A 16,887-nucleotide genomic window follows, 5' to 3' on the forward strand; every position below is an offset into this window, starting at 1 on the left:
CGTCGGTGGCCACTGCTTAGCATTTAATTCCCACGTGACTGCACAACAGGAAGCAGGCTGGCACCTCCCAGGCAGGGATTCCAGGTGGGGTGAGCGGATGCCACCTGGCCCCCTGACGAGGTGCTCAGACACCGGTGGGCTTATGCTGAGCTGCGGAGGACCTTCCCAGCCCACCCTGACATGATCCTGGGGGACGCAAGGCCAGGGCCCAGGGCCCTCTTCTTCAGGTCAGCCTGGACAGGCGGGAAGCCGCCCTCACCTCGATCCCACCCAGAGGGGCACCGATCCTGCCCTGGGGAACATCAGACACTGCCCCTCCCTGCCGGTCTGTCTCTTCTGTTCCATATCCACGTTTAGGAAGCCCTTTCGACGACTTCAGCAAGCCCGTTTATAGGTGACAAGTCAGATGGGCTTTTCCTGGTTTTTCTCAAAGACGCTGGCCCCAGATTGCCCAGGCCCAAATTCCAGTAAGATTTGTGTGTGTTTGGCAGTGATCACCTGTAATGCCATTTCTGGAATATTTTGCTAATCTATTCTAAATTAAAAGAGGAACACGCCTCCATAATAGCAGTGTTTCCGTTCCAGGTTTTTCTCTTGTATTTTCCGTGTAGAGCTGACCCACGGATTAGGAGTGAGTCCCTGGCAAAGAGAGATACCTAGCGGAGGCCATTTTAGGTTCAAGTGCTGACCTAATGGTCGTCCCCGAGGCAAAGTCACTGGTTCTGTCACTCGCTGTTCACTGTCCTGTGCGGCCCACCCCTGCCCCTGGACAAGGTGGGGCCTGGTGGGACCCACCAGCTTTGGGCACAGGCAGCCCGGGCCGTGAGCTACAACCTTATCAGGCCCATGCCCCAGCTCCCGTCCCCTTTGTCCTGCACGGACTGAGACAAACACAAACTCCTCTCCGAAGCCAAGTTCATTCCACGCAGGGTCGTTTGTGGGAGATGCAAAGTGCCTCTGCCTGCAACCAGAGGATGTGCGTCCACGTCAACACTATGTCATAGCCACCAGCATGGTGGGGCATCACTAGCTGCACCTGTAAATCATCGTTCACATAGTTGTGAAAGGCCCTCCCTCGAGGGTCCCCCCTCAGAGAAATCAGCATCCTGTAGATGCTGTGCCTTCAGCGAGTGGAGGCGGACCTCCTGTGCTCCCTGGGCTATGAGCCCAGTTCTCTCTCTTTTTAAAGGTCAAGGGGATCTTTACAGTTAAAAATAGTGATGTGTAATTGCAGCGTTGAAGAAAAAAGACTTTGTTGTCAATTAGAATTCATCTCGAACATGGCTCATTTCTGGGCAAAGATGAAGCCTAACTGAAAAGCAAAGATAAAAACATGTGCCTCTTTCGTGATAAATTGTCATCTTAATCATATCCTGTAATGTTTCCCTTCCTGTTTCCATAAAATAGTAGGTATTTTTAAGTTCCATGGCAGATGTTTTAAGTTGTGGTAAGATAAACGTAACACACTTTAGTATCATAACCATTTGTAAGAGTTTCGTAGTGTTGAGTGTTCGCAGTGCTGTACAACCGTCCCCACTGTCCATCTCCCAAACCCACTTCATCTTGCGGAACTGAAACTCTGTCGCCATGAAACACTAACTCCCCACCCCCTCCCCCTAGCCCCCGAGAACCAGCCTTTTCTACCTTCTGTCTCTGTGACTTTGCCTCCTCTAGGGACCTCATATACGTGGAATCGTACGGTCTCTGTCTTCCTGGCTGGCTGATCGCACTCAGCCTAATGTCCTCAAGGTCCACTCATGTGGGACATGTGTCAGAACGTCCGTCATTTCCCAGACGTTTCTAAAGTTATCACATGTTAATCCTCAAAGCCTTGCTTTGGTTTCTGTCCAGTTCACTTCCTGGTCTCTTGGGAGCCAGTGGAACAGGATTTAATTACAGCAAAAAGAGAAATGGGGGAGGCTGGGGACCCCGAGAGCTGACAGCCTGGAAGAAGGGCTTCGGGGTGCTGGCCTGCGTCCGCCCTAGAGACTGTCCCCCCGCCCGCCCACCAGGGAGCTAGAAGAGCAAGGCCAGCTCTCCATTGTGGGACATTTAGGTGTCAGATGCTGGCATGACGAGGGCATAGACCAGGGACCAAGGCAGGGGCCCGGTGGGCATAGCTCCTATAACAAGGTGAAGGCTGCTGAACCCCAAGGCTCCTCGGTACCAAGGCCCCTCAAGGCGTCACAGGCTTTGCCCAGAAGTCAGGTTGGTCCTGAGAGCCAGGTGGGGTTCAGGGAGCCATGTGAGGAGAAGGAGCAGGCCTCTGGCCACACGGGCTGCGGGCCCAGAAATATCCCTCGGAGGCTCTGAGGGTCCACGGGCCAGGGCAGTCCTGGCCCTCTCGGCCCTGTTCATCATACAGGACGGTCTGGGGTTTCCCAAACCTTCCCCGTGGGCTTATGCTCTCAAACCTGCAGTCTCAGTGTGTGCCCGGGCACCGTGGACCTGAACTCCCCCTGACCTTGCAGAAGCTGCTGGTGAGGGAGCTGCAATCTGAAAGCCCCATCTGAGACAGCAGGCAACTCCTGCATAGACGCTGCCCCCCAGCAGCCCTGGGCACCCCTGGGCGTCCCCTGAGGCTTACATGCCCCCAGCATGCCAGGTCTCATATAGCATCTGTTTTCTCCCCCTGTCTTTCAGCATCCTCCTGGACGAAGAGGGACATATTAAAATCACAGGTTTGTAAAAGGCACTGGTCTCCCTCAGTGCCAACATCTGAGCCCTGGTAAAAACCTGGGGCCCTGCTACGGCACCAGCGTGTACGGACACATGCCTCTGATTTGGCTGAATGTTCTGTAGCTGGGGATGAGTTGTGGGGCTGTGTGTCCTCGCAGCATTGAGGAATGCCCAAATGTCCCAGGTTGTCCCTCCTTTCCTTCCCTCCTTCTAGCCTAAGACCCTTCTAGCACCTTCCCTGCGGACGCTGGACATCACTGGATGTTTGTCCCAGGAGTCTCGGTGCACTGCGCTGATCTTAGAGACAAATACCCATGAACTCACTGTAGCGTGTCTCAGCCCTGCGTCCCCTTCCCACCCTCATCATTTCCGAGGGATTCATCTCCCTACTGAAACCTCAAGCCCTTCCCATCAATGCCAAGTTCAGTCACTCTGAAGAAACTCCCTCTAGTTCCATGACACCCATCTGTGTTAGTTTCCTCTTGCTTCTGTCACAAATTACCACCAACTTGGTGGCTTAAAACAACACAAATGTATCATCTTACAGTTCTGGAGGCCAGAAGTCCAAAATGCGTCTCACAGGGCTGCAATCAGGCGTGGGCCGGCCGCTCCTTCCTGGAGCCCCCAGAGGAGCGCCGTTCCCTTGTCCTCCAGCCTCTAGGGGCCACCACACCCCTTGGCTCGAGGTCTGTGCTCCATCTTCAGAGCCAGCCGCACAGCATCTCCCGTCTCTGGGACTCCGGCCTCTGCCCCCCCTCCTCATAAGAGTCCTTTGCTTCATGGGCCCAGCTGGTGACCCAAGGTCACCTCCCATGTCACGATCCTTGATGTAACCACGCCTGCAGGGTCCCTTTGTGCACGGTGACTTGTGGAGGTGGCCTCACCTCCACACACACCCGCTCCTGCGTGTCCCTGAACTAACGCTGTCTCCTCACCTCCATTGGACGCACATCCCTGCTCGGGCAGCGGTCAGGCCCCGTTCTTTCTTCAGAGCTCACCTCACTGCTCCTTCTCCCCACACGGTCTCCCTGCCACTCAGTTCCTTGTCTGCTCTGGCCACCAGCTGCTTCTCCAGGGCAGGTTTCCCCTGCTCTTTGCGGGTCCCTAGGACCTAGCAGAATAGCTGACAATACGTGCCCAGTAAATATTTTTAAATGCTTGTTAACGTTGGGAAGTTAGACCTTTATGATTTCTCATGAATTATACACAAGGTCGTGACTATCCCTTTAACAGAACCTTCAGGCCACATGCTGCTGGCAGGCCAATGACAGGTTCTAGGGTGCCTGCAGCGTCAGGTGACCCGTGTGCTGCCTCTCGGCAGCAGGCGGGAGCTGCCCCCTGGGCTCACTCTAGTTTGATCTGTTCTTGGTGCCTTTTGTGCCTCCCAGCCAGTGTGACAGCAGAAGGAACCCACCCCTAACAGGCTGGGAATGTCAAGTCAGCTTCCACAGCTGGTTAAGGTGGCTCACGGTGGCATTTCGTAGGAATCTAAGATTCTGCTCATATTTTATGCGTTTCCTCTGCTGAGTGAAAGCTGCCTGTGTGATATATAAATCACGTGTAGAGCAGTAGTTGGAGTAAGTAGAGACGCCACCTGAAGTTTATCTGCAGTGTTAGAGTTTTGGCTTTTTCTGATTTAATAATCAGGGTCTGTATCGTTTATTTGGGACCCAGGTTAATAATATGTAATAATTTGTCATGTTAGCCAGGCACAAATTACCAACAAACCCCAAAAGTCTAATGTGCAGAGCAAGTCACTTAAGCAGTGAGTGAGCAGCCCACTCGTGGGTGTGTGACACTCTCACTTAGCACGTGGCCTCACTCCACCCTCGCGTGGCCCTGGAAGGAGCTGATGTCATCCTTATTTTCATAGATGGTCAACTGAGTGGTGCTGTAATTGTAGAACCCACTTGCTTCTGTGTCCTCCATCTGCTAAGTGCATGAGCACATGGGCGTCAGACAGAGGGAGAAAGAAGTTACCCAGATTCCACAGGGAGCTGGCGGGTAGGGCGCTCACTGCGTACCCCAGGCAGGTGCCCCGAGTCCCGCGCACACTTGTGCGTCTTCCCTTCGAGCCTCGCCGACCAGAGGCGTCCTTCCCAAGTCGCCCTCCTCTCTGGTACTTTCCTTCCTGTCTCGTCCTGACCTGCGGCTCCAGCGCTCTGAGGTCCACCCACGTGGGCCTGCTAGAAAGCGGCCTCCGGGGGGATTCATGTTGGCCACTAAGAAGTGCAGTTTCTCCACGTCCTCACAAGGCCCCTCATTTTGTAGGTCCCTACAGCGCATTGACTTGGGGAGTTGCCAGGCTCTGCACAGCACTTGTGGGCATGACGCTTGGGGGGGTTGGGGGGTCCGTGGGGCTGACAGAGCGGATTGGGAAGTGATGCCCAGTCAGGCAGAGTTCACAGATGTGACACAAGCCCACCGTTAGGACTTGGCATGGGAACGGCCCTGAAGGCCTCGCGGAGACTGAGAAGTGCTGTGTGCTGTTTGCCTTTAGACTTCGGGCTGAGTAAGGAGGCCATCGACCACGACAAGAGAGCCTACTCCTTCTGTGGGACAATCGAGTACATGGCGCCCGAGGTGGTGAACCGGAGAGGACACACGCAGAGTGCCGACTGGTGGTCTTTCGGCGTGCTCATGGTAACGGCTGGCCCCCCTCGGTCCCGCCAGGGCCCGTGGTACCCGTCTCTCCCGCCCCCAGCCCAGGCTGGTTCAGAGAGCCGGGAGCGACCCGGGGAAAACAGTGCTTGAAATGTATACATGCCCGTTATGTGACTCAGGACACGGAGGCGGCCACCCGGTCCTGACCCTGCATTCTCTGGCACCCCAAATCCCCCATCAGGAAACAGAGCTGGGGTTCAAATAAGGACACAAATGCAGTAAGAGCCAAACCTTCCTTATACGTACTGTTCTTACAGGGTTAACGTGAAGATTTTAAGAGGTGCAGCAGTTTCCATATTAAACACATTTTTCTTACTTCAAACACAAAATCTTTCCACTTAGTCATAAAAATTAACATGAGCCCTAATACACATGGAGGTAAACATTTTTATATCACACCCAGAAACTTGGATTTTCCTTCGATCATGGGTTCACCGATAGAGCATGAAACAGGTACCGTCCAGACCAGGCATCCTATTGTCATAACAGGAATGGTGTTGGCTCCATGTCCCCAACCACCCTCCCTCCCTCGTACGCGCTCACTCTGCCCATCCTCCCGGCCGGACGCTGTGCCCTCAGCGGAGACCAGACCTGGGACACCGTGGAATCTGCCGTTGGATGAGCGTGGCATGGTGGCATTTCAGGGCTGTCCAACCCCCTGTCCTGTGCAGGCAACACAGAGGAAACAGGCTGCAGGAGCTTGACTAGGCTCGCCGCGGGTCGCTCAGCTGGCACGAGGCACAGCTGTGAGCATCCGCACCCCGGCTTCCCTCAGCAACCACCGCACACACCTCGTCCCCTCGCCACGGAACCGCTGGGCTGCACCTCCCACGGTTCCCAGGTGTCGGCTGGGGAGCCCTAGGTCGGCACCCAGGAGGCCTCGAGGGGCACGGTCACTTGGTCTCTAGGTCTGGTCCTCGGGCCCATGGGCTCAGAAAGGCTGGCTGCGTCTGATTGTCAGAACACAGACCGCTGACCTCTCTCCACGGGGCAGACCAACGCGAAACCGTCTCGGTGGCTTCCACGCCTTAAACCCGAAGACCAATTGACAGGGAGGGAGGTCCACACCAGGTGGGGGGGAGTGCTCCTGTCCCCAGGGCCAGCACCTCCTCTGTCCTGTCAGCCACCTGCCAGGGAACTCGAATTATAATTAGAAGGCCGCTCCCTAAAACGGAATCACAGCACGTGGGACAGGTTGTTACAGGCGAAGTGATCGAGACAAACCTGCACCGTAAGAAGGGCTCCGTAGACGTTAGCTAAGAGGGCGGCACTGGGTGACTGTGTTCATGATTCTCCAGACTTTTGGTGGCATCAGCTAGGATGCAGTCTGTCCCCACGCTGGAGACCCCACTGCTCTGCATCCTTCTCGCTGGCCTGGGCCTCCTGTGTCCCCAGCCTGGAGGGTGTTTGGCGGGGGGATGGCCGGCCTCACCACCCCGCTGCAGAGCTCACTGGGAAGTTTGAGTTTTCCTTCCCGACACTGGGTTATAGGTGGGAGGTTACAGGTCTGCCGCTTCAGGAGCAAGTCCAGTTCCTAAGCCCCGCCCTCCTGAGCAGCGCACCCCTCTAATGAAGGCGGGTACCCTTAGGGGACCCCACGCTTCATCTCTGTGTCAGTTCTGTCCTTCCTCCCTGGGGACTGCCAGCTGTTATCACTTCCTCTAAAATCAAACCCAAAGCCCTTGAAGATGACAGGCAGTGACTAAATTGGGCTTGCGGATGAGCGCACAGCGGCCCTCCAGATAACGCTCCCCTAATGAGCTGAAGTCACGACTTCTGACCACATGTGTCTCGGTGTAACTGATGTCTCAACAGGAGGCCAGCCTGAGACTGGAGAGAAGGGACAACTGAGCGGTGATCACAGCCAGGGACCAGCCACACAGACGTCAAAGCCAACTCAATTTATGGGGAGGTTCCTGGGGGGTGGGGAGGGGAATGTGTTGTTCCCCTGATCTGTTCCTATATATTAACACAGTGGACCATAAAGTAAATCCCATAATACAAAATAGACCTTAAAAGTGTGCCCTGGTCAAAATCATTGCAAATGAAAGAAATAAATGGAGAAGTGGAAAGAAAAGATATGAAGAGCAAAGATATATAACAAGAAAGACTGAAAGAAAAAACACCTATGCGCACCCACCGGAGGAAGAAAGGACAAATCCAAAGACAGAAATGAGGAGGATCAAGGAGGAAAAGAGGAAACATGACTTGTTTGAGCTCATCTCCCTTCACTAAGCTGCGCCCAGACACCCCCAGTCTCCCCCCGAGGGCAGCACAGGCACTCCGGAAGCTTCCTGACTCTCCCTGCAGAGCTGGTGGCACTGTCTTTTGTGCCCTCTTGGCACCCTGACCCGATGCTGTTGGAACATCTGTCCTCTTACGTTGTGAATATCCATTTCTTNCTTCGGGGACGCACGCTCCTGAGGTGTTTAATTTCTGTGGAGAAATGGTCTGTCATTGGTACTTGGGGCTCCACTGAGATGTGCCCTCGGACTGGACAGGGAGAGAAATCCAGTTGCCCTCTGAGCACTAAACTGCAGACACGACCGTGGTGTTTATATATAAGGTCAGATGAAGGGGAAGTTGGTGACCAGCAGGACTTGACTATAAGTAAACCCATGAATCTGCGAACAATTTAGAAAATAAACACCCAGGCAGGGAAGGCACTGGTTGAACATGGGAGATAGAACAGGGGATTCCAGAGGCTGGAGCAGAGGCAGCACCTAACTGTCACCACCAGGACTTGGGGAAGCGTCCCTTTCGGAACATGGATGTGCTCTGTCGGTATTCGCCTGACGTATCCACCATCCAGTCCCCTGGCTGCCCCTATTCCTATGCCCATGCTTACCAGATCACCTTGTATTGATTTTTCATACGTCTCCCTTCAGAGAGAGCATCAGGGACTCCTAATCTCTGTGACATTGATCTCATGGTGAACATGAAAAATGGTTTCTGATAACGATCTGGCTTCCTAGCAAGGGGACTACGAAAGCACGTGCTGCTTCTAACAACCACCGGGGACAGGGAAATGTTACGATGAGGCCATGACCTTGAAGTCGTGTGTGATTTAGCTCGCCTGAATCAGGGTGCCCCCACTCATGGACCCTCACACCCTGAGCTGGCCTTACCAGGCCTGAGGCATCCTGCTGACTCTACATGATATATGTGTTGTCTTTGGTAGAACTCAGGTCGCTTTGGGTAGACAGCGGGTCACTGGTTTGCATGCTACCCAAGGTGAAGATGTGAAATCAAAGGGAGAAGGAGTGAGACTTATTTTCAGTAGCTCATCAGGCTTCCGTAGTGTGGTTTAGTTTTGTATTAAAATCTTGCGAATTCTTATCAGAAGTGCTCATACCAAAATATAAACCCAGAAATGCACTCCAGAGCTGCATGGTTTGTGGGGGCTTGGAGGCCCAGGAGGAGACTAAAATCCAAGTGCTCCCCTTACAAGGCCAACGAAGCCGTCTTTGTAGGAAGCGCTCCTCTGCCTTTCCTGATCTTAAAGCTATAAATAGAACTCATGTTTCCATTGTAGGAGCCAGAGCACGTTACTGGGGGGCCGTGATATTGTCCAGAACACAGCTGGCCCAAGTGTGTACTTTGTGGGGCTGAGTCCTGGTCTCTCGGGCAGAGTTCTTCAAAGCAAGCCAGCCACCCAAATACGCTGAGTGGTCTTGTGCTCTCCTTGTCACTAGGTCATGTTCACGGAGGAGGACGTCAAGTTTTACTTGGCCGAGCTGGCCTTGGCTTTAGACCACCTCCACAGCCTGGGCATCATCTACAGAGACCTGAAGCCTGAGAAGTAAGTGGGCCAAGCGGGGTGCAGTCCCCCACACCCCCTTTCTTGCCGGCGCGCGTCGGTGGCCACTGCTTAGCATTTAATTCCCACGTGACTGCACAACAGGAAGCAGGCTGGCACCTCCCAGGCAGGGATTCCAGGTGGGGTGAGCGGATGCCACCTGGCCCCCTGACGAGGTGCTCAGACACCGGTGGGCTTATGCTGAGCTGCGGAGGACCTTCCCAGCCCACCCTGACATGATCCTGGGGGACGCAAGGCCAGGGCCCAGGTCCCTCTTCTTCAGGTCAGCCTGGACAGGCGGGAAGCCGCCCTCACCTCGATCCCACCCAGAGGGGCACCGATCCTGCCCTGGGGAACATCAGACACTGCCCCTCCCTGCCGGTCTGTCTCTTCTGTTCCATATCCACGTTTAGGAAGCCCTTTCGACGACTTCAGCAAGCCCGTTTATAGGTGACAAGTCAGATGGGCTTTTCCTGGTTTTTCTCAAAGACGCTGGCCCCAGATTGCCCAGGCCCAAATTCCAGTAAGATTTGTGTGTGTTTGGCAGTGATCACCTGTAATGCCATTTCTGGAATATTTTGCTAATCTATTCTAAATTAAAAGAGGAACACGCCTCCATAATAGCAGTGTTTCCGTTCCAGGTTTTTCTCTTGTATTTTCCGTGTAGAGCTGACCCACGGATTAGGAGTGAGTCCCTGGCAAAGAGAGATACCTAGCGGAGGCCATTTTAGGTTCAAGTGCTGACCTAATGNCTGCAGATCTTTGTGCAAAACTAAGCACCTGTTTGAAACGTGTTATCACTGGATCTCAGCCTTGCAGACAGATGTGTAAACTTAGCTTTCATGGTATGAATGAAATGACTCTTCAGGCCTATCCGAGTCAAGTAGATCTGGTCGGCTCCCTTTAAATGTTATCTTTTTGCGATATTAATGAGTTAATAGTAACGTGTTTAGATATGGTAACTGTCTTCTTAGTCTGCTCAGGCTGCCACAACAAAATAGCACAGCCCAGGTAGCTTACACACAGGCACTGATGTTGGCGTCTGGTGAGGGCTGTCTTCCCGGCTGGCAGGCGGCTGCCTTCTCCTGTGTCCTCACACAGCCTGGCTCTGTGCTCAAGGAGAGAGGGGTCCCTGGTGTCTCTTCATCCTCTGATAAGGGACACCAGTCCCATTGGACCAGGGCCCACCCTCATGACCTCAGTTAACCTTAGTTACATTCCTAAATGCCCTTTTTCCAAATATAGTCACATTGGGGGTTAGGTCTCCAACATATGAATTTTGGGGATGCAATTCAGTCCATAACAGTGATGGTGTGGTAGTGACTTAAAAACTCACAAACAAAACAACGAACCCCTCCTGGAAATATAGGTGGGACGGCTTCAGTCTGTTGGTGGTTATTGGGGCTGCTCGGTGTGCTTATGCGGGGTCATTGCTCCTTTGGAATCTGAAATTGTGGTTTTTGGAAGATAATCATGAAACAAATGGATGGTCAAATACAAATACCGAGCGGGTAATGCTGGGCCCGAGAGGCCACTTGCTCCTTTGGTGTCGGGTGTCGGAGAAGCCCGTTTCCCACCACGGTGAGCTCACCAGGTGAGAGCTGTGAGGGCGTGGAGCCCCCGTGGCCCCCCGGGGACCCTGCTGGGTGGGCAGCTCCTGACTGGTGGCATTGGCTCCTAGAACAGGGAGGAAGCTGACTCCGGGCACCCTAGGGAGTCCTGACAGAAATTGTCACTGAGTTCTTTTGGGCCCTCCTGCTGTCCCCAGATGAAGCCAAGACTGTCATCAGGGACAAACTTGAGTGATGGTGGGCATCAGAGTTCTGTGTAACCACTGCTGCCATATTTAATCAGGCTGCCAAGGAGGAGGGGAGCCATGGTCTGCCCTCTCTCATTTTCCTTGTAATGCCTGTGTTCCCCCTCTTGCTACAGCTGGTTTTCTCTTTCTGACCTGACCAGCTCTTGGGCACATCCCTGCGGCCAGCCCAGGCGGCTGTCCCGTGCTGGTCATGGAGTCTCATAGCGTCACATGCACCTGGGACAAGGCTCCCGCTGTGCATGTGTGCGTGCTCACGCCCCTGAGTTCCTTCATGCTGACTATTTAGGCTGTCACCATTGTTTTTGCTGTTACAAGTATTGCCGAAACANGGCCCAGGGCGTTTCCTAAGCACCAGGCGACCCTCCCCATGCCCCCAGCGCCACCGGAAGCGAGGAGTTGATGCAGAGGCCGGCTCCTTGCTTCTTCTCAAGGAAGCCTGGCCCCAGCTGCAGCCTGGCCTCTCGGACACACCAGGAATGGCCCGGACGTTTCTCACTGGACACAGCGTATTTCTAACTGAATTGCTCACCTGTTTGTCGGAGTCGTCCAGTTGTTTTGGTGAAAAGGGCTCCACACTCCATGTGTCCTAGCAGCTAGAGAAGTGGACCACACGGTCCCAGAACCGTGGTTCTGCTCACCAGCGTGACGCGGGGAAGGGGCTGTCACACTGATGATAAGTTAAGTCTGCTCGGCACTCAGTTTACGAAGCGTCCTCATGTTTGATCTGAACCAAGAAATCTTTAAATTATGCAGAAAAGATATTGTAGCATACTTTCTGTGTATGGAAGTGGACACTAAAGTTCAAAGGCCAGAAGAGGTGGGATAAGACCCCTTCCTTGTTCTAGAATCTACGCTCACCTCTGTGGGAAGGGCCTTCACACTTCAGGGTCCGCTGCCCACCCCTTCCTTGAACTTGCTCGCTGGGGAACGCCCACCCATGTCCTCTGATAACCCACAAGTCCCTCCACACAGCTCGAAGGGAGACACTCGTGTTCACGGTACTGATCCCGGTGCTGGACAAAATGGGACGTCTGAGGCGAGGCACTTGTGACCGGAAAGGAGTGTGAACAAATGCTGATGGGCTCCATGGCGACAGTACCACCAGCACATCCCCCCCTGGCCTGGACGTCGGTGTCGAGGACGACGTTGGGGTTGCATTTTGTGCATGTTCTGCACACGCCTGAACGCTCTGGGTTTGTGCGTGAGCTCACCTTCCACTCTCCCCACGTTTCTTCACCGTGGTCCTGAAAAATGCGAGTGCGATCACACACGGGTGCTGTGTGAAGGCTTCTCATGCTGCTGCAGCAAAACAGGCTGGTTGCAGGCTCGGCCTCCAAGAAGGGCAGGAAGAACTGTGCCTTCCTGGTAATGGGCTGAAAAAAAATAATAATAGCTTCCTCACCAGCACCACCGTCTTCACCACCAAGAAGCATTTACTGAATGCCCATGCACACCATTGCGCTGGATGGTCTGTGGGTTGGTACATGGTTAGGGACCTCCCATGGCGTAGCTGGTTGCACGGGAGAGAGCGGTGTCAGGGAAGAAGGGGATGGAAGGAGAGAAACACAAAAGTGTGGACCCTGACTATTAGGGAGTCATAGTCAAAGCTGAAAGGAACCACTCAGCAAATACATGCAACATATCAATAGACGCATAATCAATAGTTAGATGATAGACAGACATCAGAATGGCACCGCCTGCGTAGCAAAGATGAAATGGCGAGAGTCAAGTAATAGCTTTCTGATTTCACGTGGCCAGAAAGGCTTTTCACTGACATGGAATTTCATTAGTACTAGACTTGGGAAAGAAAGGAAGAACCAAATTAGGAAGAGAATTTTCTCTGCTAATATGATTCTTTTTTAAGAAAAGTGTTAATTTGTATGATCAATTTATAAAATGTGCCCTATTTTATCAGATGAATAGCTCATCTGCCAACCAGAGCTTTCTAGCCTTTCAATTTGATCGTGTTGGTCTATTTTTAGATTCCCCTTGGACTCTCTCTCTCTCTCATTTTTTATTGTATATTGATCGTTTCTGCAGCCTGTCTGCTCTGTGGGCCTTCACTCAATGGGTGCACACAGCAGGGACAACAAACGTTACTGTGAGAGAGCTTCAAACACCCGAACACACAGGGGTGTTTTAATTTCTTTTAAAATTTGCTCTCAGAGAGTAGACCAGTGACATTAGTAAAGCCTTAAATGTGTTTATGTCTTTAGCCTTAGAATTCCCCTCCTAATGGACTATCAGAAGGGTGACTCTTACTCTTAGGAAAGCTTTTTTTTACGTGCATTTCAGGCAGCTCCCCGTCCCATCCGGATACGTGATCATGGCCAGTCCAGCTTAGCTGTCCTCTGCCACCTCCTCCCCAGCACCCTGAGAGGGACGAGACCCTCAGCCAACCCCAGAGAAGATGCGTGGCCGACCTGCCCCCTTCCCCCACCCCCATCACTGCTCTCGTTCTCCGTTGCACTCAGCACCTCCTCACCCACCACAGAGTTGGTTTATTTGCGGTTTATCGCTTGTCCACCTCTCCCCCGGACTGTGGCCTCCACGAGGCAGTTGTGTTCCCTGATGCTCACCGTGCAGGTGGCAGGGCCTGCACCCCACTGACAGAGAAGTGAGGGGGTTGCATTGCCTTCCTGGGGCTGTGTGTGGCTGTGTCCTGCCCATCTGAACACTCTCTCCCCATCCTGTGTTCCTTTGCAGTTTGAGATGCTCACGGGATCACTGCCGTTCCAGGGGAAAGACAGGAAGGAGACCATGGCCCTCATCCTCAAGTGAGTGGGAACCCCACCCCGGGAACCCACCCATAGCTGTGAGCACCTTCTGATGTCCAGAGCTTCAGTCTTCGAAGCCCAGGTGGTGAAGCAGCTACTGGCACTAGTGATGGTTCCCGTGGGTGGAGTGAATGGCCAGCCGTGAACGGGGCGCTGAGTGATTCTGACCTCTTCTGCCATAGATAAATTTTCCATCAGTAAGAACCCGCTAAGTTGTCCGATGTCCAGGTTTTTAGACGGGATGAGCGGTGACCGTCAGGGGTGAAGGACAGATTCAGAGGGTAGAAGACGTGGGGCTCCAGAGAGAACTCAGGCTGGGGGCTTCCTTTCCTTCTCTGCCCGTCGACCCCATTCGTGCAAACACCTGCGCTCTCCTGCCGGACCTTGGCAGGAGCCGGGTTGCCCGTGTGACGGATTACAAAATAGTTCTCTCCTTAATACTCCTGAGGAACCGTTTACCAGGGAAGTGGATTTGGCTCCGAGAACCCCAGAAAGAGGTTTAACCCCAGAAAGAAGTCTGCTGTGACGTCTTCAGGGTGGCCAGGCTCGGTCTGAGCAGGATATCAGAGGGAGAGCTCCGGGAGGAGGGTGCACGGGAGTGGGGAGGTGGCCAGGAAACAGGTACCAGGGGACCCCAAATCAGGTTCTCCCTGCTGAGGGGACTTGCTGTGCACCGAAGGGGACATCGTAAAGCTGCTTGTCCTCGCGACCAGCTCCCTCAAACCCTGCAAGTGGCCTGTGACCTTCATAGAGCCCAGAGGCACGTAAAAAGCCTAGGCAGTTGCAGATTATGCTGTTGTATAAATGGAAGGAGAGAGGTCAGTGGGGGAAGCCCCGTAAAGATTTCATCAGTGTCTTCCTGTGGGAGGCGACCTTCCGGCGTCAGTGACATCTGTAGCTGCAGTCCCTTTTTCTATATTGATTGCCTCGGTTCCTTTTCATTTTAAAGCGTAACAAGATATTTACTTTTTCTAAAGCCAGAATAATTCCCTCCAGCAAATCCCAGGTATGGGCTCAGGACTGGTCACTTAGGAGGGGCCGCATTTCTGGAGGGGCAGCACCCAGCTGTGGTCCCGAGGATCTCAAGGGTGGTCCCAGGGACCTGAGGCCCTCCGGGGGCTTGCCAGGCCCCCTCCCCCGATCTCCTTATAACAGAGCGACAGAGGCAGGGAAGAGAACCCACTGGCTCCCGGTAGCCCCGGGAAATTCCCAATTGTGGGTGTCACCACTCTGCTCAAACCTTCATGTTGCTGTTTTGGAAATCCTAGTTAAGTCCCATTAAAATTCTACAGACGTCCCTGGGATTGTGATTGTCATTTGTCGAGACTTGATTATTTTTTAAATAAATTCTTTTTTATTTATTTTTATTTTTTTAGCTGAGCCACCCTGTCACCTGTTGGCCTCTCAGCGGCAGCTCAGGTTGGGCCAGGCATCAAACTGGCAACGTTGTTGCTCAGAGCTCACACTCTTGAGCGAGTTCTTAACCAACTGAACCACTCAGCCGGCCCCTAAAATAAGTTCTTAACTAGCTAGTGTAAAATGTGCTGTTTCAGTCTCTGATGTATGCACCCCACATAAACAAAGGCGCTTTGGTGTCCTCACTAACTCTCCACCCAAAAGGCCCCACGGCCAGAACGCCAGGGCTGCTCGGGTCACCCTGAGCTGAGCTGGTGCATCTGTCGATGCTGACCGAGCAGGAGGGCGGAGCCTGAAGAAACGGGTCCCCTTGGGGCTGCCCTCCCCCTAAGTCTGACTTGCTTTCCAGAGCCAAGCTGGGGATGCCCCAGTTCCTCAGCATGGAGGCCCAGAGTTTGCTGAGAGCCCTCTTCAAGCGGAACCCCTGCAACCGGCTGGGTAAGAGCCCCTGGGCCCTGCACCTGCGGTGGTGGGGACACGCGGGCTGACTGCCCCCCTTCGAGGTCCCTGAAAGCAAAAGGCCCTGGGCGGGTGGAAACACTGCCACATAGTGTCCGAGCTCCGAGGACGCCCAAAACACACAGTCGCCACCCAAGCATTAGTGTAAGCGGTTTTCTAGAAGTCACTGTTTTTACACTTTTTTCATCCTATTTTACTTCCCTTACTTTTGGAACTGCACAAACCAAGGACGGAACAATTGAAAAGCTGCTTCTAGTTTAATCCCTCTTAAGGAATCTCAATATATATTGAAGTCGAGACTTACATGAATGGTAACTAAGTACTAATTCATTTTCAAAATAATTCCTTACAGAAAGTCTCCCATAGTTGCCTTTCAGTGGCCATGCTCCCACAGTGTGATTGGGTATTTAGAACTTCCACAAGAAACACATCTACTGAAATCTTTGTCCTCATGCCACTCTCTGTTGTTGTTGTGACAGGTGCCGGCATTGATGGCGTGGAGGAGATCAAGCGTCACCCTTTCTTTGTCACCATAGACTGGAACGTAAGTTGCCACCACAGACCCCACTGCACACGAATGGCAGGGAGGTGGGGTGGAGGGCACACCCGCCGCTCAGTACAAACCAGAGACAAACGTCAACTTGTCCCCTGGAAGGAGGCAAGCTCTCACGAGCCTTCTGCACCAGCTGGCATTTCACAGCTGCAGACCAGGAGCCACCACCACCCCCTGCCCACCAGTCTGGGCCTGGAATCTGTAAACATTCTTGGCCCATTAGAGGGGGGCTTCAGTGACCCTGCAGCGCCCGCACTGAGGACAGAGCAGAGATCGCCCTCAGCCAGCAAAGATCCCTGGGGTCTCGGAGGGGCGCTCGGAGAGGCTGCGCAGGCCTTTTTGGTGCTAGGGCCCCTGGGCGCCCCAGGGTCTGCCTTGCATTTCTGATCTCCAGCGGGACTCAGGCTCTCACAGCTCTCTTGTTGTTAAAGAAAAAATACGGTCCAGACTGTTAAAGTTATTCCTGACTCTTGTTAAAGGCATAAGGAAGACTATTCAAGGGGGGCGTTGAGATGGGTGTGAGGACCCCGACAGCACAGTCTTCAGTCGGGGAGAGAGATGGGGCTCAACGCTGATGAGCTTTTTATTGGATTGTCAGAAAGTCGTGATGCATTTTTGCTACGAAAAACAGAAAAAATACACCATGAGTTTTCCGACAACCTAATAGTTCTGCTTATAGCACTTTCATGAGATTAGACTTCTTTACAAAGGCAAGAGTAGA

General features: G+C 53.2%; 1 protein-coding gene across 1 annotated transcript in view; it reads left to right on the top strand.

Annotated features, from left to right (window-relative positions):
* The window catches only part of RPS6KA2 (ribosomal protein S6 kinase A2), a 99,470-nt gene that overhangs the window by 26,953 nt on the left and 55,630 nt on the right, over positions 1-16,887 (top strand). Inside the window, exons 5-10 of the mRNA XM_019628180.1 lie at positions 358-394; positions 2,644-2,681; positions 5,180-5,322; positions 13,668-13,738; positions 15,504-15,592; positions 16,093-16,161. Of these exons, the coding sequence (XP_019483725.1) occupies positions 358-394; positions 2,644-2,681; positions 5,180-5,322; positions 13,668-13,738; positions 15,504-15,592; positions 16,093-16,161 (447 nt within the window). The remainder of the gene's footprint in view (positions 1-357; positions 395-2,643; positions 2,682-5,179; positions 5,323-13,667; positions 13,739-15,503; positions 15,593-16,092; positions 16,162-16,887) is intronic.

This window comes from Hipposideros armiger, unplaced genomic scaffold, assembly GCF_001890085.2.
Source record: "Hipposideros armiger isolate ML-2016 unplaced genomic scaffold, ASM189008v1 scaffold_753, whole genome shotgun sequence".
Lineage (NCBI taxonomy): Eukaryota > Metazoa > Chordata > Mammalia > Chiroptera > Hipposideridae > Hipposideros > Hipposideros armiger.